Source organism: Chelmon rostratus, chromosome 13 (genome assembly GCF_017976325.1).
Source record: "Chelmon rostratus isolate fCheRos1 chromosome 13, fCheRos1.pri, whole genome shotgun sequence".
NCBI lineage: Eukaryota > Metazoa > Chordata > Actinopteri > Chaetodontiformes > Chaetodontidae > Chelmon > Chelmon rostratus.
Window position 1 is genome coordinate 20,188,591 of NC_055670.1, and position 23,526 is coordinate 20,212,116.

A 23,526-nucleotide genomic window follows, 5' to 3' on the forward strand; every position below is an offset into this window, starting at 1 on the left:
TACACCTCGTTAAACCCACTAACACTCTCCACTACAACCAAATCCAATGCAATGATAATAATTCCTATCACAGCAGCTGTTTATGAGGCAGAACTGTCCACTCGTATCTATGCAGACAGATAGAAAGACTCACCTTCCAGTTAATATATCCTGCTTGATCTGAAGAAAATATTGGTACCTGAGGGGGATCAACACACCACATTAGGATAAGAGACCAGTGAACCATTACCTCTACTGAAACTGAGGTAATGGAAACTATAACATGATGTAAAGACATGTAAAGCTAATTTTGCAATAAAACTAAAGCAGATTTTTGTTTTTTTTAGAAAGCTGTTCTTGTCATGTGCATTCATAACAAATATGAGTGACATTATACTGTATATATACACTGATTGGATAAGTATTTTTAAGAAAAGGCAATTAGTTTTACCGAAATTTAAGGGAGCAATACTTTAAGGCGCCATTCCTCATTCAAGCACTTGTTTTTGGTTTTTTTTTTAACCCAGTGCTGATGTGTGCTACACCATCAACGTTACAAACACAGTCCAACAAAACTATCAGGAGTGTTCTTTGTTCGTGACCTGAATTTACAATACAGCAGATCAGCGCGTTACATCCAAGGCTCACGATTCACTGTGACAGGCTCTATAGAAAGTGTTGATAAGGCTCAGGGAGCGAGGCCATGGCTGAGAGGCTGAAATATACACCAGGGAGAAAAGGTGATATGGCGTTGTGACGCCTCCTCTGCACGTTGTTTATGTACAACTCAGTGCTGTAGAGCTTATGGTTGCAGAACTGTGGGCTGGAGTCTAAAACAAAGCATTTTTGAAATATTTTTAATGGGCTTGAGTCAGAGAATGAGGCAGTGATACTGGGAAGATCATCATTGAACATTTTATATATTAGTATCTATCTACAGAGAGGACATACCTTTACTATTCATATACATACAGTACACAATATGGCCCTTTTTGCATGATGTGCAATTACTTTTAATCACAACAAACCTGTTCAATTCAACAAAACAAATACTATTATATAAAAAAATATATAAAACAAACTGAAAAAAGATTTGATAGACTTTCCAGTAATACACATCCAGCAAAGCCATTTCTACTGAAACCTGCTCACCGAAATCACTGCTCTACATTTCTGAATGAAACAAAATACAGTAAATAGGGTGTTTGCACAGCATTAGTAGTCTTATATTCTGTAGTGAAACACGTCTGATCTTCCCACCATCGCTTGCATCGCAAATTGAATGAAACCATGTAAACACAGTTACTGTAGGGGATATAATTAAAAGACGATAGAACCTGATCTTGCATGAGGCTCCAGTCTAGAGATGTGCTGGCGGTCGCCCAAAATCAAACACTGAACTATAAATCAAAATCTACACCACCGCTATCTATGTCAGGACCCCTGTTAAACCCTTGCATTAAGTGCAAATCCATCTTAACAGCTTTCCAAAATAAACCCTCCATCAGACAATATTGAGCATTTATGTGGGTGATAATCAGCATGTGTCTTACCGTGTGTATTCTTCCTGAAGTTTACTGGGGTCTGTCACGAAGAATTTGACTCTGAAGCTCAAGTTATGGGGAGACCCTCCTGGAAAAATGATGATGAACAGTTAGAGGGGAAAACACAACATGGCAGATCTGACACTCAAATACCTGATTGAGACAACATGTGTGGCTACTAAATAAACAGATGTGCTGCATCTATTTATCTAAGAACTTGAATGTTAATCTGAGCACGTGTGTTAATGCCTATTATGATAATGTAGGTTTTGCACACACAGAGAGCCTTAGAAGAAAAAAAAACTATAAAGAAAGCTCTACTTCAGAAGATGAGCCAATAGTTCAGATCAAAGTGATACTGATTGATGTGCTGACATTATTTAAGTAGCTTCCGCACCTATGACTGTTTTTCAGCTGTCACGGGATATAAACAAGTGGAATAGTATATATTACTACTACGACTACGACTACTACTAATAATTATAACACTCAAAGTGTAAAAGCAAGCCTACATTTATACAAACACATCAGTTTTTACTGTGTAAAATATGAAATCCTGCGGTTATTCCTCAATGAATCAATCACTCAGCACAAAAACAGAGTTGAAACACAGTTCAATCAAAGCTCGAGGAGGACTGCATTTCTCACTAGGGCTACTTCTTAATTATTCTACATGTTACAAATTCTATTACTCATTATGAAAAAAAAGAGTGGAGTTGAAATGTGGTTTAATCATTTCTTAAGGCAGAATATTGAAGCACACTGAGTGGAGTTAGCTTGAGGTGGAGCGTGGACTTTTTACTGCCACTGAGGCCGGACTGAAGACTGCAGCTTCAAAGTACTTCGTCCAATTAAGATGGACTTGAGTGACCTGGCTTTACGACTTTCTGCTAATTCCTGAAAATGCCGACTGTTTAGTTAAGGTGGTGTTTTGTGGATTTCACCTACTTTTTAACTGTTTCCTGATGGGCTTGTTGGGATCGAGCCAGCGCTGTAAAATATTGATTAAGAGACACTTAGCGACACCAGAACGCTTCCACAGCATGAATACACACAGCCTAAATTATTCAACACTGGCCACACACACATATCACACCTGACAGAAATACCCAAACACTCTGCACATGGACACATACAGTAAATGCACCGTCTAGATAGTTTTCTACACACAGTCATGATCTATCATCCTACAACTTGTCACATTCACACACACAAATTTTCTCCTGTAGGTCAAAAACATCATACTGACTGGCGAATCCAAGGAGTCATCAGCCAAGTGCAGGCCAAAGTAGTCTCTCTCAGTCAGCTCCAGGTGCTTGAAGACAGCATCCAGCAACACCTGGCCATGATCCGACTTCTACAGAAGAGAGACAGAAAAAAAACACAATGGGTTAGAATTTTTTTTTACTCAATTTCCTCTGAGGGAAGGAGAAACGGGACGCACTGCTTTGCACGAAGGTCTCTGAATCACGCCCTTGCTCGATTCCTCGGTCGGAAAGGTCACAGGAGAAACAGCGGGGCCACATGAACCAGAGAGGAGCTGATTAAACCATATCCTGTGCCGTATTGTGGAGACGACTGAAGCACAGTGCTGGGACTCCTCACACAAAGAAGCCCCTGTTCGCGCCGCTAAATAATTTAAATGCTCACACTGCTACAGAAGCGTGTCACCAAGTCAAGATTCATGTGTGATTCATGCATGTTCAGCCGTCCAATATCTTTGCGACCACACGAGGAAGAACACGTATGAAGAATTAAACTGATGTGTTCCTGTGGGCTACTGTCGTATATTTTGCTACGTGGTTTGCTCAGTGACATCTTCTGACATCTCTCCGGCGATGCAGCAAAGTTATATAGCCCTAAAAAACAGATTAAGTCAGCATGGAAGATCAACATAACACTTGTAGTATATATGTCAATCACTGAAGCTTCAGCAACTTACATCTTTTCTTTTTCTCGTTTTATAAGGGCAAATCTATTGTTTTCAGTCCTTATTTCTGCACTGAGGATACTCTGAGAAAATATGCACATACAGTAGTGTGTGTATATCCATTAACATATTGACATAATTACATATCAGCTTGTCTGAATGTGATCTCTGTTTCCACATTCACCAGCTGTCTTAAAGTAAACAGTAGCATTTGGTGTCTTGGCTTGCTGGGTAAGCATCCGATCTCACCATACACCCCATTACATTCATAAAGAAAATCACTAATTAGACAATATAAATATGTCATTCACATATAGAAACACTACAGATGATTTATGTGGTCTTGCAAGGACAATTCTCTTAACGAACAGGAGGCAGATCAATAACAGCAGACCTGATGTGTGAGCAATTACTTGATGAAAAATGGCATGAGATTAGAAAAGCAGCAGATACAGAAGAGTTAGAAGTGTATTACTGAGGAAGACTTCACTGAAATAAGACACCAAAGCACTGTGCAAAAAAAGAAAAAAGAAAGAGTGACAAAGTTCACACTGAAACCACCGTCTGTCTGTGGTCAGTCTTGCATAAGGGAGCGACGTGGAAAGAGGAAGGTTTTGAGAAAGAAGCTGGGAGTTCAGGAAGATAATTAAATGTGCTTTAACATGGTTAAGTAACTTTAAATCTACAAGTTCCACTTTCCAGTTCCACTTAGTAACTTTTGCCCAAAATTCGTATTGGCTACAATTGTTTGTTTTTTTTTTTACTTACAAACTTGGGAATGCAGCTAAAGCACTAGAAACAGTTTTACAATCAAAAGCATGGGCCTTACAATACATGTAATCAGTAAAAAGTCAGTTTAATCCAGTTATTGAGTAAGAGGAATTTAATATGAAAGTAAAACCGAACCTCCTCTATGTAACAAATGGATTCATGGTTCAATCACAAATGGATCACCTTTGTGATTGAACCAGTGGGTAAATGTAAGAATGATGGTACAAACGGTGGCTGGCCAGAGGTGAAACCAAGGTTATAAAAAATGGCATTTCCCTTTCAGGGAAGATGGGACGAAAAGAGGACGAGCAGGTTGAAAGACTGAAAAAAAAACAAAAAACGTGGAATCATTTATTAAACAGATCATAAATATTGCATCGTTTCATGAGAGAGTAGGAAGGGCGAGAGGATAAACTGTGGGACCACAAGTGGAGCAGAAATTCACACCTGATCCTGCCGCAACTTTGAGTGAGAGAGAGTGTGTGTGAGTGTGTAACTCCATCAGAGCTCCCATGGGACAACAGAGTCACGCACGCACGCACGCACGCACGCACGCACGCACGCACGCACGCACGCACGCACGCAGCCTTCCATCTCTCCCCTTTACCCTGGTGACACACTTTTACAGCCCTGAAAGTGTGGGGGGAACGAATGGAATGATAGTTGACAGTTGACATGTTGACATGGCAGCCCTCTAGGATCACCGGCAGTCTTTTAACGCTGTGTGTGTGTGTGTGTGTGTGTGTGTGTGTGTGTGCTAGCATTCTACTGCTGTCAAAGCCTTGTTAAGTGTGAGTCAACGCTGATGCCGCTTCTCCCCATCTTGCTTGCTTCCCTACAGCTCTACTATCATGCTTGAATGATAAAAGAAATAAGACTGCTACAAACATGCACATCTCAATACAAAAAAAAATACACCATACTGCTGTCTATTAGAAGTGTTGGCAAGGTAATTTAGCTATATCTGATGAAAGGGAACCTCTCAGAATATCAAGCTGGAAATGTTTTTTTCACATCCATAGGAAGCTGGCCAGTGAAGACGCATCTTTGGAAAAAACGAAAAAAAAATGGCCCCTGAAATTCGACCGTCATGACATCTATGCTGTCTGATTGTCAGGTGATTAATTTTTTTTTAGAATCTTAACTTGGTGCATTAAAAACCAACCGAGCGTTTCAATATGGATCAGCTGTTCAGAAGTGATCAGAAAACACTTGTGTGAACTAAATAAAGTAAACTTTCTCGGAAGTGTAAAAGCTATGTAAAGGTTATTGATTGCAGGTTATTGACGGCAGTATGCGTGCAGCATGTGTAGATTTGACCGGCACGGAATCAGATATATCTGACACCAATCGGCCAGTCACCGGTCAGGCCAATCACGCTGAAAACCACCCGATTCCAGTCACCGACCCATCGACCGGTGCGTCTGTAACATGGACAGAAAATATCTGACTAATTGCCTACAGACTTGTCGATGGAATACACTTACATTACAAAATATCACACAAACTGACTCAGAGGCAATCAGGCTGCTGAATTTACAAAGTACAAAAAAAGTCTTTTAACCAAGTGACTGGGGTCGACAAAATGAGGGAAAAAATTGAAAAAAAAAAACCCATGTAAGCCTTTAATATGATGTTTCCCCAAGTAAGGCTATTCATAGACATGTCTGAGAGACTGTGTGTGTGTGCGTGTGTGTGTGCGTGTGTGTGTGTGTGTGTCCACTTCCCCTTTGTATGAAGCAGCTTTTCAAGCTGGATGTGGGAGCCCTCTGTGCACTTTTTATACTGCGCTCCCAGGAAACCCATCACCACTGTGTGTGTGTGTGTGTGTGTGTGTGTGTGTACATGTGTTTATATATGTGTTTGTGTGTAAGGACATGTATTTGGGTGCGTGTGTGTGTGTGTGCCCGTGTTAGCCTCTTCTGGTATTCTAAAAGCATGTGAGCCGAATGTGCAATAGCTGCCAATGCAGAAGCAAACAGCCATACATTGTTAGAGCTGAGGGACACACACATAGACACACAGAGACATATAGACACATACAAACTCCATACTGTGCCTAACTCATGGTCAAGATACTCAGTGGCAAAAAGAGTCTCAAAGACAGAGAGAGTAACACAACACACACTAAAGGAGAGAGCAATAAAGGAAAGAGAGAGAAAAGAGAGCGATGGGGAGAACAACAGACGACTGAGAGAAAGTAAGAGGGAGACAGAGAGTCATAGAGACGCAGAGAGAGAGAAAGAGAGAGCGGGCAGGGAGAAAGAGAAAAAGAGTGATTGACGATGCGGTTGTGTGAGACAAACGCTCTTTGTGTTGATCTTCATCAGTCCAGCAGCACCACTGACTGAAATAGTGTCTGTGTGCGTGAGAGCGAGGAGAGAGGAGGGCGACGTGGTGACAGAGCGATCAGAGCACAAGAGGCTGGCTGAGAGAGAGAGAGTGATGCTCTGATAAGTTTTTCACCCTGAGGGTCTACCTAAAGTGTAAGAGAGGAAAAGACCCCTTAGCATCTAAAGTAACTGGACAGACCGGAAGAAATGGCAGGTTAACAAACAACAAAAAAGTGATGCATGCATATTATTTCCCCCCTTATTTCTTTTCCTTCCACAGGAAACAGCTGTATGTGCTGCGTGTACGTGTTTGTGCTAAAGAATGATGGAAACTCAGGAATGTGTGAGGCAGCTTGTCCTGACAGGAAGGGAACTACGCGAAGGAGCAGTCGCCTCTCCTTCTCTTTCTGCGTCCAAAACACACACAAAATTCTGTAGAAAACTCCTGCAAACAAGAACGGTGACTCGAACGGGAAGGCAAACTCGCCATCTAAATATCGACCCACTCGCTACACACAGACACACGTGACTGCTTTACATGAATCCACCAATTCAAGCATTACAGAGGTTATATATTATAGTCATGAGAAAAGGAAATACCACCTGTGTCTCACAGCCCGGCTGCACGTTACAGCTGTGAATGAGCTGAAGGTTGAGCTGACAATCAGAGCGAATGGACGTTCTCGAGGCTGCTAAATATTAATTATCATTATTTTTCACTTATTTACAATAACACCCTCGCTAGCTCACTGATGTTTGCAACCCGGGGCTGGTGCTTGGTCTGTTTGGCAGAAAAAAGTTCATGGTTCAATCACACGACAACATCTGTTTAGTAGCTGTTCTGGAGCTTTCAATCATGTCAGGATTAAATGTGATCTACGAGTCAATAACAACTAGAAAACTCCATCTGATGATGAAAATCATGATATGATAAAAAGAACCCTGAACAGCTACTAAATAGACCTTGTGGTCAGATTATCTTTCTCAAGAGTCAATTTTAAGGATTAAATCCTGTCTTTGGACAAAAAAAGCCCTAATCTTAATATATTTATGGCTACAGACAAAAAAAGAAGACACAACTTAGGAATCAGTATATTCCACCCGCACATACCTCTGCATTTCTGGATAGAGAAGGAGCTACGCAAGCAAAATGCTCCCACAGCCACACCCATCCCACAACACAAACACAGACACTTTCCACACAAATGTCTAACTCTCACACACATTTCAAATTAAATCATATTTTACACAAACAGAGCAGCTGTACTCACAGAGGTGGCATGCTAACTGCTGCAGCATTAGTTACTTGTACTAAGAGAATACATTTCCAACAATACATGACCTTGGTCTTTAATTGCTTAGAAGGCTTAATTCTTGTGTGACATTTTAGTGAAATTAACCCGTTCCCTCTAACATGCCATCCCTAACATGGTTGTTAGGGAGATCACAATGTGTACACAAATGGCTGTTAAGTCCCTAAAATAGGAATTACATTTATGCACAACCTGCATCGGCAAGTACTGCTCAGGTTGAAGGAAACAAACTAACCGAAACATTTACCTTAAAAGTGTCTGGAAAACATTCGCTGTTTATGTTTATTTGGTCTCTCTGCAATTTCTGGCAACCAAAGCATGATTAAGACTTTTATGGTTATGTTAAGGCCCTTCAAAGCACTTGGTTAAGGAAAGAGCATGGTCTCCATTTTAAATCACGCAATCTTGCATTTGTATTTCATTCAGAGGCCTCATTCAGCAGTAAATTACAGCCGTTTTGCAGGATTATTTATCCTTCGCCTCTTGCTGCTTTTACTTGCTCATTATTAAGAGCTACTTGATTACCAACAGCTCTTGCAGACAGCTAAATGTTTATGTGGTGTAAAGTGGTTGCTATGGATACCGCTGCATGTCGCTTTACTTTGAATAAACCCTGCTTTTGACCTCGCTTTGGTATTTGTCGAGAGGTAGGTCAGGAGTGGGCTGGGCTTTTTAATTTCTTGTCATCTATTAGGCTTTCAAGATACACCAGATCATGCTTTATACTGGTATTGTTTCAGCCAAAGACTTCCCATCTGTAAGATCGTCAACACCAGCTCTTATGTCCCAGCCAACCCCGACCCGCACCACAAATGCTCCGGTTCCCATGACAGTAAGTGACTGCTTCTGGATTTTCACTTTCCGCTAGAATCAAGGCCAGTCGGCCAGGGAGAGGATCAATAGAAGTATTGTTGCTCTGTGGATGGCTTGGCTTTCCAGGAAGTTACTGCTGCTGCAGGGGTCTGATCAATGACACTGACAGAGAGACTGACAGAGACCGAGTCATTCATTGAGAAGGAGGCGAGGAGGGGGGAACAGGGGGAGTCTGGAGCAGGAAGCACAGAGGGAGAGAAATGTGCAGGGAGAAATGTAAAGACAGAAGAAGGAGACGGGAGGTTTTAGAAAAGAGACACTATTAAAGCTAAAATGATAATCCGGATTATTTGCTACTGTGTTTATTGATGTGCTGTCTTTTGTATTATTACTCACACATATTCAGTTGTTGTGCCACGATGACAACATGCAGATGCAAATCTTTTGGTTGAATCAATGTGGATTTGATAATACAGCATTAAAACCACAGATTCCTCTCTGTGTATATCTCAAGTCCTTTTGGTGGTGCCCATAGAAAGAGCAGAACAGCAAAGAGTGGCAGGAAGTGAAAGACATACCAGCAAAAAACAAAAACCAACACGAATTTTTTGCTGTCTCATCATCAGATTCTCTTTCTCAATGAAAGACTAGAATAGGGACATTCCTCATGACTAATTTCTTGTCAATTAAACCTATTTAAAGTTTAAGCTTAAACCAGTTTAAAAGTAAGAAAACAGTCAGATCAAACATTGTCTGAAAAATACTGCATATATCACAAACGCCATTTTAATCCATTAATCATGTTCTTCAATAACCAAATGACATTTTAAACGCCACTGAAATGTCTGCCACTTTGTGCCGTGCATCAGGGTTTCACATGTCCTGGCAAATGGGAGAAATTGAATTTATGGATCCCATTTCCCAATGTGTGCACGCATTTTCCAAAGTGACTAATGGGGACACCAAATTTTGAAACTGTAGTACTGAACGACGTCGATGCACGTCCACTGAAAGTGCTTGTTTTAGCCAATGACAGGCCCAGATTGTTATTGTAAGTGTCTGACAACATTATGGAAAGGATCCCTTTTTATTAAAGAGTAAAATCCTTTTAGTTGAAGCATAAACAGCCACGACATCGCTCTCGCCAAAGCCACCAGACTCCATTTACAGAAACAGTAATTTTATCATCATAAAACACACTTCATTCAAAATTACTTGAAAATCAAAATAAAACTCACCAAAACCTACTTGGTTTGTCTTTCCAATGTTCTAACAATGATCACCAACTCTGGTTTGGTTGAAATAAACTCTCAGTTCACCGAAATTGGAGAGGAGCAAAAGAGAGGGCGGACATCAGAGAAGCAGAGGGGGAGACAGCGTTTAGAGCCTTTCTCACATCTAAGTCGGGAATTATTTTCATGGGACATTATGACTGAGGAAATTTAAATGTGTCAGACTTAAACAGATTCCCCTGTTAGAACAAACAGTCAAGTTGAGGTTTACATCCATCCTGACTTGTTTATGTTGTGAAGACTATATAGTGCAATGAAAGTTATGACTATACTGACATGTATGATTCAAGTAAATGATCATAATGTCACAGTGAAGATGACCTTTGACCTTTTGGATATAATGTGTCATCATTTTATCCAATAACACATTGGCCAAAAATATGTTATGTACGGTGACAGTACCCTTTGACCAGCAAATTCCAATCAGTTCATTCTTGTGTTCAAGTAGACTAGGGATGCCCGAAAACTGTTTTTTAAAACCAATACCCATAACTGATAACTTTCAGCTCCTAAAGGCCGATACCGATAACCGATAACACACACATATACCTAACATCATGACCACAATACCACAAACAAATCCAATAACAGCGGCGCACAGTGAGAGGCGGTTGCTACGCAACGTACGTGTTTACTTTCAGAGCTGCTGCGCAGTGAGAGATGCGACAGACGAGAGTAGGCTAATTTTAAATCAATAAATATGTTTTAATCACTATTTTATGTCACATTATTGAAAGCTCCTCGTTTGGTAGTCGTTCTTTTGGCCTATTTAAGTTCATGTTTCTATTTTTTGTGTGTAACATGTGAAAAAATACTGCGAATATTAATTCAAGTCAGCCACTAGCAAAATTATGACCGAGTTAACGAGTTGTTTTCTGGCATGAGGGGGTATTCTTGATTTTTCCCAGCGACAAAGAGTTCTTCTGATTATGCCAATGTCACATGAACGCAGCATTCACTGCAGGCCATTCGGGTCTCATAGTGGGAGCGAGGCACTGCTGTGCTGACAAAAACACACGTTATCAGGGCTGTTCGCCATGATATCGGACTTATCGGAATGACGTCATAATTTCATGTTATCGGCCCGATAACTATCGGCCCGATAACTATCGTGCACCCCTAAAGTAGACGTTTGTGCCAGATGAAATTCCCTCCAGGCGTTCCTGAGATATGACGAATGGAACGTACAGACAACCCGAAAACATGCTTCTGGCCACGGCTGTCGCAGACGCAGGGCCATAAAAAAAGTTTGTTTTAATATCAGCATTCTGAATGGCACAATCATAATGTGCATATTTGTGCTTTTTCCAGATATATGTGCATGCACAGACATGTTCTCATGCTCACATGGAAGAGCTGCACTCACACACGCACACTTGAACACCAACAGGATGTGATTTGTCAAAGGGGATGTTATTAGCGGAATTGTATTTTCTGAGTCATAAAGGGAATTTCCCTGCATAAATCTGATCAAACACATGGTGACAGACCGAGACATAAAGAAAGACACAAAGAAAGAGAGAGAAAAGGAAATGTGTTATCACATGAAGTGACAGACGACTGTAATGTCAGTCACAAGCCAACTTGTCACACACACACATTTTCACTTTCCCTCCACTAAAGGTATGACTGCATGTGACTGAAAGCTTGTAGAAAAAAAAAAAAAAGATAAAGACCGACTGTGTCTGATCAACCAACACAATCAAACCTCTGGGCCCGTAAGGGAAGCCAGAGTGAGAAACGGCATCTTAACCTTTTAGTTTCAGCAGAATACAACAGATGTGGGATGCTTTTTAAACGCCCGCAGGTCTGTAGAGACACACAGAGATTTTTCCCCCACCAACTCTCAAGTTAATTTGAGGTGGGCTTGAGGGGAAATTTACAGTAATGGGAGAAGTGGAGGGAGGAAGTGCGACAGGGAGGAGGAGGTCAAATATTGTTTTTTCTATTTTAGGGTTTGCTTGGGTTAATGTCCTATTACTATTTGAGGGCTCACTCATTTACTCCTCACTTCATGGCTTAATGAATTTCTAGTTTTTAATGGATGATAATCACATGAATTTGATGGGTTTTCTTCAGCTAGGATGAAGTAAATCAATGGGTTTCTAACTCAAAGAGAATAGAAAAGAGAGATCAATCAGCCCACGATAATAATACCAAGTCATATGTATTAATGTTTATTGGGCAGGTTGATTCTATTGCTGAACATATTCCATTCAAACCAACAAAACCCCAGTTTTCAACATAGGGCAAATATTTGTATATGAGTTAGCAAAAGTTAGCTGTGGGCTACAAAATGAGCCTGTTTAATTTTTCTGCCTGCATTTGTTTATATTTTGCTAAAGTGACACCATTAAAAGTGTGCTGAATTAGCATTTATCAGTTCATGTTTATGAGTAATCATGGATGTGCAGCCGACACCTTAAAAATGTGATGATTCTCGGGCAAATTCTAGAGTTGCGAGGAGCATCTATGTTCTACACCATATTTGTGATGGACATCAGAGATAATCATACATACAGGAAGTATAAGCTACACTGAATCTAAAAATATACACATCATGTCTGTGTGTTCAGGTTTTACTGATTTATAGCTCCCATAACACCTCATGTCTCTCCGTCTGTGTCTCCTCTTTCACATCCAAAGCATCAAAGATGTTAAGTGAGACAGAGCGGTACTTACGCTGACTTTGAATGCCTGGACAGTGTTGTCCAGCAGCAGTACGTTGCACACAACCTGTGTGTGCTGCCTGTCTCGCTCCAGCTCCGTCGCCCGGACATTGTAGGATCTGCCAGCAGGCAAGCGGAAGCGTGCGCTCATCACGCTCCTACCAGGGTCTGCAACGAGCAAACACACAGCCGAGAGGAGAAAACGATGAGTAAGAGAAACAGCGTGGGACAGAAAAACAAGTGGAGCATCGCTATATCAACGCTTGTAATGTACACGTACTATATGACTATTTAGGTGTGTTAAGGTAAGAAAACAGCCATTGGAAAAGTCGGTCAACAGAGAAAACAATAAGCAAATGTACAGTGCAACAGGATATACTTCATCAAGAGAGGCAAAAAACCAGGCAAGCCTGTACAAGCAGGGCGAAGCGGCAAAGACGGACTGCTTCATGAGAAAAGAATGTCAATGAGAAGGCAAGCTGCATGTTCCCTACCAGGGGATGAGGAAGCATGCAGCAGCCCAGCACTAAGACACTCTACAATAAAACATAGTAGAATAATAATGACTGCTTCGCTTGTGCGGCATTCTCTACAGAATTGATCAATATTTTGAAATTTATCACTTGCCTTAACTGGAGCTGTTCAAGTGATTGTGAACCAAACTGCGGCTGAAGGAGCCCTGTCTGCTCATCAGTGGGAATAAATAACAATAATTCAATCTGGAGCGGCTCCATTTAGAGCACACCAAAGCCTGTTATTACCGGGGCCACGTCTGGCTGCTTTCCTTGTCTTTGTAGATTGCGAACTAGTCACTTGTGGCTTGAATCCAAGTTTACCGAGATAAAATAAAATAGCCTCTTATACTTTGTAGTGTCTCATCACTCTGCCACAGAAGAATGGATAACCAAGAAATAGCTTTTATTTACAGAAGTTTAAGAACATTGATATACTGGTATTGGCAAATAATGTCTATTAACATGCAATAGTGTATTTTTTTACATTTGTTATTCATTTACACTTATTTTTACCTGATTCAAGTTTGATTAATTTATGTTGTGTATCTATAAAGGCCCATCTAGGAACAGGGATTGCAATTTAGTTTTTACGATAAATGCTGGGGAGTATGAACTCTGTTAATGCTACATACTTACAAATAAACATTAAATAAAAAAATATTTTATTTATTCTTTAAAGGAATATTGCAACCACTTAATGGTGGTGGTTTCATATTTAGCATACACAGCAACAAAGCTAATAAGCATCTCAACATGTCTGACTACTCCTTGAAAATTATTTATGTCCATTGATGTTAAGCATCCAAAATTTAAAGTTGTCTTGTATCTGTATCGTCTCACATTTACAGTCATATTTGTTTATAAAGTTAAAAACTCAACTGTAAAGTATCCAGCTAAAACATTCATTCTATTTGATGTTATAATTAATATTTGTTAAGATGCCGTCATCATTTTAGCTGCCAATGATAAATTCATAAATGCTAAATTATTGTTTATAAAAGGACTGACAGTCCACTTATCCTCAAAACAACAAACATCTATCTGTGTGTATATACAATGAGGGTTTCACATGCCAACTTTCTGTTTATGTGTACTTACAGAATCATTTTCATTTTCTTACGTATTTTGTTGGGGAACATATGCCATTGCAGTGGGATCTGTGCCCTTCCTTTGCCGCCTCCTGCTATTTTTATTCTTCGGTGATCTATCTTGACAGGAGACATAATAACCCCGCATGGGTCATGGCCCCGTCATCAAGAGCAGCTGTATTTGTAACGATGGCTCTGTGTGAGCATATTTGTGTGTGTATATAGTATATATGGAGGGCCCTCTGAGTGTCTGAGCCGCTTGTCACTATACATCAGCACAAACCCCACCATGACCACTGGCAGATGGTGTGCACACTGTGTACGTACGCACACACACATACACAAATCTATACTTGAGGCCAGCGCTAAACGCAGGGACAGCCCACCTTCTCATCTCCAGACATCCAAGATACATGCAAAAACATGACATTATTAGATCTCTAACAGGTGGCTTTGGTGTGCACACTGTATAATTTATTGCATATGTTGTGCATCTTTTACAGCATTACAGGAATTACCATTAAATGATTGACAGTGGTTGATAGGTGTTTCAAACAGAAGTCAATGGGAACACTTTTTTGACATGATACCCAAATATTCCAACAATACCAACAATAACTGTTATCCCTGTCAGCACATAATCAATGTGCCATCATATTGGTGTGACCCATTCAGAGGAATATCAGCCAATCTACCAATAATGTATCTGTAAAAGGATTACTCAACCGGTTTTACACGTCAAGATAAGTTTTATATAAGGGGAGCACTTCTTAGCATGTGAAAACGGTTGAACATCTGTGGTCCTGGAGAAGTCTGGAAAAATAATCCCTGATGATGTCACCAGGGTTATCTCAGGTGGGGCTGGGAAACTATAATTTTTACTGGAAAGTTTACAGTGTTTTTCACAGTGGCACACTACCTCACCTGAAATTAACGACCGCCCCCACTAGGATCAGAAGGAATTCTTACGCTGTTATGAAATACAGCATCGGCCTGCAGTAGCAAAGAACAGAGGCGCCATATCACGCAGCACATAATGAGTGAGGAAACCGTTTATGTCGTCATTTAGCTACTAAACTGATCACAATATGAGATGCATCAGTGTGTGTCTGATTCAGCTCAGTAGGTAACAGTGCTTTCCACCTACTCTAACAATTGCCTAGGGGAAACCACGGCCTCTGTACCAAACTGGGGGTGTGGAGTTTGAAAGATGAGGGGGTTTATCAGGCAGAAAGAGTCTAACAAAGACATGCTACTGAGCTGCAATACAGGAAGTGTGTGATCCAGTGGCTGACAGCTAGCAAGTAATATCCGACCAGGCGTGATTCTGGTCATGCTGTAAGTCAACCTGGTGAGATCAATACATCCTCAGTGGCAGCAGGACGCACACTGATGCCAGCCACAGCACTGTCAGCTAGGGAAACAGCGCGAATTGACCGGCGAGCTGAGCAGAGAGGAATGCAGAGATGAAGCCATGCGGAAGGAAGGAAGGAGGGAGGGACAGAGGGATGCTCTCCTATCACTGGCTCACAGTGTAGAAGAGCAACGGGATACACAGATGATGAGGTCTGACACACAGACTCTCTCCACAGGCTGGCTCATCCTCCCTGCTCTCTTCCTGTCCTAACATTTTTCTGCCATCCAGCTGAAGACAACTTAAAGACCACAGCCCGCAGTACTGGAACGTCTCCGTCGTGTGCAAATCCCTCCGTATGTGACTTTAAGTTATCTGAACTCAAAAAAACAAATCCGGAGTATAAACATCTTTGGAAACGACTAAATATCGGCCCCTCAGTGTTGTCACAATGTAGTTATCAGTGTTTTTGGTCAAATATATTGTAATATTTGATTTTGTGAGATAGCTCAGGCTTGCTGTTAAGCCTGCAGCAAACTCATGAATCAGTCTACACATCTACAAGCAAAAACTGAATTATTTTCGTCTCAAACACTTGTGTGAGCACTTTTTTCTCAGTTGCTTTGTTCTGATTAAAATTTTACACCAACTATTTTAGTTTTCACTTTGTTTTGTTCAGCTAAACAGTCCTCTCCAGTGTTTGCTCTTTCCTTCCACATGCAGGTGTAATTTGTTTTCTCGTTTATATTCTGTTTTGCTGTTATTTCATTCTATTATTTGCGGCTGCTCTACTGTATTGTTTATTATACTATTCTATTGGACCATTTTCCATTCTATTCTCAATGTTCTATCATTTTCTGCTCTGTTGTGTTTTCAGTTTTGCTCTGCTGAGCTGGACAGGGCAGCCACACTCCCCTGAGAGAAGCCTCCGGATCTCCGGAAGCACGCTAACATTATTGCTTCCTGCAGTCAGCAGAGCTTACAAACAGGCAGGAGTGTGACTTTGTGTGTGTGTGTGTGTGTGTGTGTGTGTGTGTGTGTGTGTGTGTGTGTGTGTGTGTGTGTGTGTGTCTTGACCCTAAAGCTTCCCTCAGTGGTGGGCTCCTCTGGCTCTGTCAGCTTATTGCAAACACAGACGGTCCTGGAGCCTTCCTGTCTGTACACAGGAATACACGCCCTTCATATAAACACGTATATGACACACCTCCACTGCAACACATCAACACATGCACATACATACAAATAGAGACACACACGTCAGGTTGTGTATAGCTCAACTCAATCCGGATACACACACGCAAACTTACACACACAAACAAAGAAGCACAACAGTAAAAGTTATCGGAACATTACCTACTGAACTATGATTCCCCTGCCTCTAATTTCTTATTTACACCAACAGAACAGAAGTCTTCAAAGGAGAAAAGTTACAAAGCATGCAATGTCCTTTCCCAGTTCCAATATAGGCCGACTACTGAACTTCATTTGCCCCATACATTTCTATTTATACCCCCGATTTCTTCAAAAGAAACTCAAAAGATGTGCTACACACGCTTCTTCTGTCCCTTTGTGTTGCTTTGGAACAATTGAAATAAGAGGCTAGCAGTTAGGAATCCCAAAGGAATTGTACATTGCACCATGTTTCATAATGCGTAAACTAGGCCACAGACAAACAGGTGGTCAATTACAGATGTGTGCCAGCGTGTGTGTGTGTGTGTGTGTGTGTGTGTGTATTTGCAGCCATCTTGTGACTGCTGTGAGTTTTCAGAAAAGATTATAAGAAAAAAAAAAACAACTTTAAAGCCCTCATAGATCTTTCTCCTTCTGCGTACGACACTGAAATAAGAACATTGAGATGAAACATGCACTGTGCACAGAGTGGAGGTCTGCACTGGCATGACACACACTCAATGCTAGACTGAAGTTATTCTGCCTTAAAAACGAAGAGGTATGCCTGATATAAAGTTAGCAAGGGCAACATCTGCTCTTAAAAAATCCCGGTATTTCCTTCCTTTGCAGCCCTATAACACAGTCACCCATCCTCTTTCTACCTGTCCCTCTTTAGACCCAAACACCCGCCCTCATTGACCTTCATCCAGTTTTCGCCACCCCTTCCTTCCCAATGTTTTCAGAGTTGCACACCTACCATCCTCCTCCCCCTACAACATCCGGCCAACCCCATGATCCCTTTAATTCTACGGACTTTATGTAGGGCAACGACAGCAGCAGAGAGAGTGCTGTTTCACGTCTGTGTCATTTGTTCGTTGACCGATTCAGACAGTGTTTAAAATGTGTGTGCGTGGGGGAGGTGGAGGGGCCAGGGAAGTTGCAGCTTAAGGAATGTGGGCAGCGAATGACCTTTGACCTCCTTTAGGGATAGCCATATGTGGCCCTGGCTGATGGTAAAGCCATACAGTGCAGCTTGTAATCTGATTGCTGAAGTTTCTTTGAAGAAGAGAAGAGAAGAGAAGAGAAGAGAAGAGAAGAGAAGAGAAGAGATTGTTGCCCAAGCAGTGTACTACAGAAAGCACTACTTGCAACATTTTTGAGAAATGAGTTAATTTTTCTCTGAACAATTAAGAAAATTGTTATTTTGTGCTGGTGCTGTTGCTAAAATGGTTGCCTTAGTCTACTGCTAAAGCAGCACATGCATAAAAAAAAGAACAACAGCAGGCAGATAAAGTAAAAGGGGTTGTGGATAAGAGGTAGCAGGACAGCCTTTGGTACTCACACACAACCGAAAGTGTACAGAATGTATATGGCATCAAATGAAGGGCATGTGTTTGCCAGTCTGACAGCATGTGTGAGAGTTTAGGCTGTCTGACAGTGTGTTTATTTAGCTGTCATTTCAGATTTTGCTTTATTTTCCCCCAAATTCTGTGTGTTTTCTGTTTCAATTTTTCTGAATTCTCTATTCATGATTGAAGCACATTTTCCCATCAGAAAGTGTCTAATCATGTTTTGGATGCATAAAAATTCAATAATACAATGTCAAAAATGTAATTTAATTAATTTAATGACTATTAATGAATTTGATGTAACACTACAGTGCACTGCTTTTCCATCAAGGAGATCTTCTGCAGAACAGCCTCCATTAGCAGCTGGGACACACTGGGTAAGTGGGTCTGACGGAGGCTACTCTCACGTTTGGGCAACGCTCCTTCTTGTATACAGTGATCAACCAGAAACGCAGGTAGCTTTTTCATTTTTCAAACACAATATCTGTCTTGTCACTCAAGTTTTACTTCCCTGTTCATTTGGCTTAGGCGCTGTGAAATCACGTAATAGCAGGGGAAATTGCTATTTTTAATCTTATGCTCTTATTCTAAAATTCTGAGATTCTGTCAATGTTTTCTGCATCCCACCTCCTACCTTATTATATATTCATGCAAGAACATAACTTGAACAAACCCTCTTTTTAATCTTGAAGTGTTGTTCTATGACAAGCCCAGCCACTGTTGAAGTCTTCCCAGTCTGCATCCCCCAAAAAACCAACATACAGTTATTATTCAAAACTTACATTGTAATCATCCATTAGAGCTACTTCTGAGTTCAAGTTCAAATTACTGCACATGAACCCAATTAAGTGGTTTATTAAGTGCGGTTCAATTTTAAAAGGAGCTGCTGTAATTAAGTCAATTGTGGTGATTATTATAAGAGGAGAGTGTCTAGTCAAGTTGGTCAGTGAGTCTCAAATTCATCACATTTCAGTTATACAGAGTTGCAAACGTCTGCAAACCTCTGCTTGAACTTCACTGAACCCTTATGGAATAAGCCTCTCAAGTACATGAATGAAAAGCCTGAGTCAGCCTTCCTGACTTCATTGATTAGAAAAGTTAGACAGTCCAATCCAGCACACAGCTGCTCACTTACTTCAGCGTAACAAAGATGTGCCACAACAGCGAATTGGAGCCCTCCTTTAACATGGAGTATTTGTCAGTTTTATATTCATTGTATTTTTTAAGAGCTGTAAAAGAAGACATTAGGGTTGGCGGTCTTCTCACAAGCCAGGGCTGTTTAAGATTAGATTTTAATGATGAGCCGCAGCAGCAGCCTTAAAGGCCACCTGAAATTAAACTGCATGTTTTGTTTTATGCAGCAGATATCCAATCGGCTTCGTAAAGAGCAAAGCATGTCCTCTTGAGCAAAGAAAATCAGAATCTAATGGGACAAAACATTGTACTTAATGTGTTTTGCTTTCACGGCTGTGTCTCCTGTCTGTTTATGTTCCCATCAAATGCCACATCTGTATGGAGCCATTTTCAATTAAGCAGCTACATCCACCCTTCTTTCATTACATGCCGCTGAATAACCGCCAAAGACACAACACAAAGAGAGCCACACACTTTCCAGCTATCATCTTTCCTCATCTAAAAACGAGAACACGTCTTATTTGACACTAAAAGTCACTTTGACGCGTTTGTTTGACTGCAAGAAGGAACGGCTTGTGTTGTCAGATAAAGGACTTATAGAGAGCCCATTTTGCTGAGACAAGCGTAAACAAAAATGCACAAGGTACATTTAAGATGACATGCTCCATTTGTACATTTGTACATTTGTTCTGTTTTGCAACAAACATGCAACATGAGAAAAAAAGTTGGGTGGGTGTCAGTCAGTGTGTCCTGAGTAAAACACTTCATGCAGCTTCTGATAGTGACGTCTGTCCTCTCAGAGCTATGAATAATGTAACTTTATACGTTTATTCTTGATGTATTTTGAACAACTTCAACAACTGTTACACAGTGTTCTTGGTAACAGTATCATCCAGTCCTGAGATTATTTTACAATCAATGTCAAAATAATGTTTATTTTACGAAAAAGCAGAAATATTTTTTTTAAAAATGAAGGTTTGTAGAAGATCTTAGTGAAAGAAGTATTATACTGACACTATTACATCCTTAATTAACTCTCCTCCCTAATGGGGTGTTTTTACATTGAAATTGTCATGTCTTCTAACTCACTTTCTGTATCATAAAAACTGAAATTAAATCATTAATTTGTGCAACTATTTCTTTGATTGTGAGGGTGGTAACTGGTTAATAACTAATACCTCCAGACTATGATTTTCATTAGATCTTAATAGCAGCAGTTTGAAAAACTTATTTCACTTACAACGGTGTCAAACCATCAGGTTTCCTGTGGTTTTTACAGAGATTCAACACCACTGCAAGTAAAACATACTCACAGTAAACATTATCCAACTGAATGCCAAGGGGTCAAACTAGGTGAGTTACTCAGTGAGCTAAAAAGGTAAGGGATTTAGATGAATGCAGTATGGATAAGATGTACTACAGCAGTTATTTAAGTGGTTCGCAACCTTTTTCAAACGTTCAAAGAAATGCTCTTTATTTCACACAGAAGACATGAAGTTCAGGGTGTTTCCCCCACTAAATCATGTGAATTGTATTGCTGTGAAATGAACGCCGTGTTTCTCTTCACCCGTGTTAATAACTCATCAGAGCACTGTTTGTTTCTTTATACCAGACATTTTGACTTGTTGTAGCAGAAAAAGCACATGTGGAACTAATAACATTAACAAAGGCTCCGGCCAAGCAGTTATTGCGGAGCAACGCAGCGATTAATTATGTTATTAGTTACACCCGTGTTAGACAAGGCAAAATCTGTGTTGTGAAAAGGGTCGAGGCAACCAGACATGTAAAAGGATAGCTGGCTTAGTATAAAGAGGACAGTATAATCTCCCAACCCTTCCAGTGCATCCTAATTTTCTGAAATGAAAGGATTTAAATGCACCGTTATCAGATCTGACTTTGCCTGGACCACAGCCCTTCTGAACGTTCCTTGATCATGACTTTCCTTGAAAAACATTTTTTTCCTCTTCCTTTGTTTTTCCCTCTCCTCTCTTCCCTGTCTTTAACTGTCAGTATGGCCTGTGAGTCCATTATGCAAATTACAGTCATCAGTGCCAGGGAGCAGCCATTTACTTACACACACACACACACACACACACACACACACACGCACACGCACACGCACACGCACACAGAGCCATTCATAAAACCCCACACCTGTCACAGAGATCCCTACTGAATCAAAGATGCACATAATGGAGACTGTCAGGCGTTTTCGGCAGTCGCTCTTCTCAGCTCCTTCTGGACAAAGTCACTCCTGCACTCGTCTCCTTTGGAGGCATCTCACATGTACTCTCACCTGACCATCATAACATCCTTATAATATCAGCCAATCCACATCCACCTCTCACACCTTGCTCCTGTTAGCTTTAATGTCCTTCTGTTCTCCAATCTAATCGGAGCTTCTGCTATATGTCTTCCTGCACCCGTTTTCTCCTTTACACCTGCTTGTTAGCTAGTTTTCTCTTTTCACCTTGACAAGTAAATGTTTACAATGTGTTTGCAGAAATGCACAAAACGTAGAACTCTGTCTTACCGCCATATTCTTAATAAGTCTTTTCCAACAATTTATGTGAATGTCTGCACAGAACGTGGCTACCAATACAAACAGGTGAGCACATTAGGGGAGAGACATCGACACACCTCTTCTATACAACTTGTGTTATATAGAAAAGTACATTCCTTTATTCAGTGCGACTCCACAGAGATGCTGGATTTTAAATAAGTAAGCCCCTGGTGACAACTGATCAGACTGCGGAGGGTATCGCATTAGATAGTTGATTTAATTTTTTCTTATTTCTTTGCACTTTTCTCGTCTAATATACAAGACAACATTCAGCAAAATCCCACCAAAATAATGTTATAAACCCGTCGTGTGCTTTTAAAAATGTGGTATTTCCACTTGTGTGTCCCTCCTGTCAGTCTTAATATATAGCAATAATCTGACAAGGAAAACAGTCCAACTATAGACACCTCATGTACACAACTCTGACTATGTCAACAGTGTTATGATCATAACCAGTATAAGAGTTAACACATATATAGGTTTTTCCTCAGGGCATGTAAACACATAGGTTGACTTCACTTGATGTTTTGAATTTACATATAGCACAAATGCACAAATGGTGGCTGCCTAGCAATGGCACAGAAACGCCATATTTTTAAGTTTCCTGCTCATCTAACCTAATTACTCAAAACACAAAAAATAAAAATTCACTTCATGTGAATTTATGGTGGTTTTTAAATGTTTCTCGGGCACCACCACAGATCTGTCTGAGCATCAGCATTTTGTTTGTCATGGCGTCTGGCATCAGCAGGTTCATGTAACATCTAACTATAACATTCAAAATTATTCATTCACAGTAAAAGAAAAATCAACCACCAGGCTAACTAGAGAAACAAACATTACACAAACAGCACACAGCTGGTTCAAGAATTGATTTAATTCACAGCACACAGACTGCTGCTGTTACATTTCTCTGAATCATCTCAAAAAGCTTTATTCTACCAAACCTGCAAACGCCTCCCACAAAGAGCAGTGTAGTGGATTAGTTGGAAAAGAATAAAATAATATCATCGCTTGTCGGAGTGGAGAGTCAGAGTTTCTAAACATACGGCCATTATCTAACACCACTGCAATGTAGTGGGAAAAAAAATTAAAGGAAATTCAAACGAAAAGCTAAACTGCACAAAAAGATTGGAAACATAAGAGGGCCGGACAGCGTTGCCTCATTTATATAACAAGAGGCCCTCTTCTCTACAGTAATGTGGGCACACACACCAATGCACACACAGGAAAACAGAGCAGAGAAACAGAGATGCAGGTTTGATTAAAGCAGCACATTCCCCTGATTTTTCCTTTCCTGCTGACGCTGGCACCTTTAAATGTTACCAGGGGTCGTGTTCTGAGCACGCTGCAAATTTCCACCCGCATCCACCTCAGCCCTGCACATTCCTGCCCCACCAGCAGGGAGGCCAGGTGTTCTGCACTAAGCGCTCCACCACCACCCCCACCCTCGCTGCTACAGTTATGCTGCTCTGCCAGATTATTCTGCT

The 23,526-nt window shown here is 40.7% G+C and overlaps 1 protein-coding gene across 1 annotated transcript in view; it reads right to left on the minus strand.

The window, feature by feature from the left end:
* Positions 1-23,526, minus strand: part of ptpn4a (protein tyrosine phosphatase non-receptor type 4a) — a 69,535-nt gene that overhangs the window by 30,878 nt on the left and 15,131 nt on the right. The window contains exons 2-6 of the mRNA XM_041950554.1: positions 12,658-12,812; positions 2,773-2,880; positions 2,472-2,514; positions 1,533-1,611; positions 134-178 (exon numbers count right to left, since the gene is read on the minus strand). Coding sequence (XP_041806488.1) covers positions 134-178; positions 1,533-1,611; positions 2,472-2,514; positions 2,773-2,880; positions 12,658-12,795 — 413 coding nt within the window. The 5' untranslated portion in view covers positions 12,796-12,812. The remainder of the gene's footprint in view (positions 1-133; positions 179-1,532; positions 1,612-2,471; positions 2,515-2,772; positions 2,881-12,657; positions 12,813-23,526) is intronic.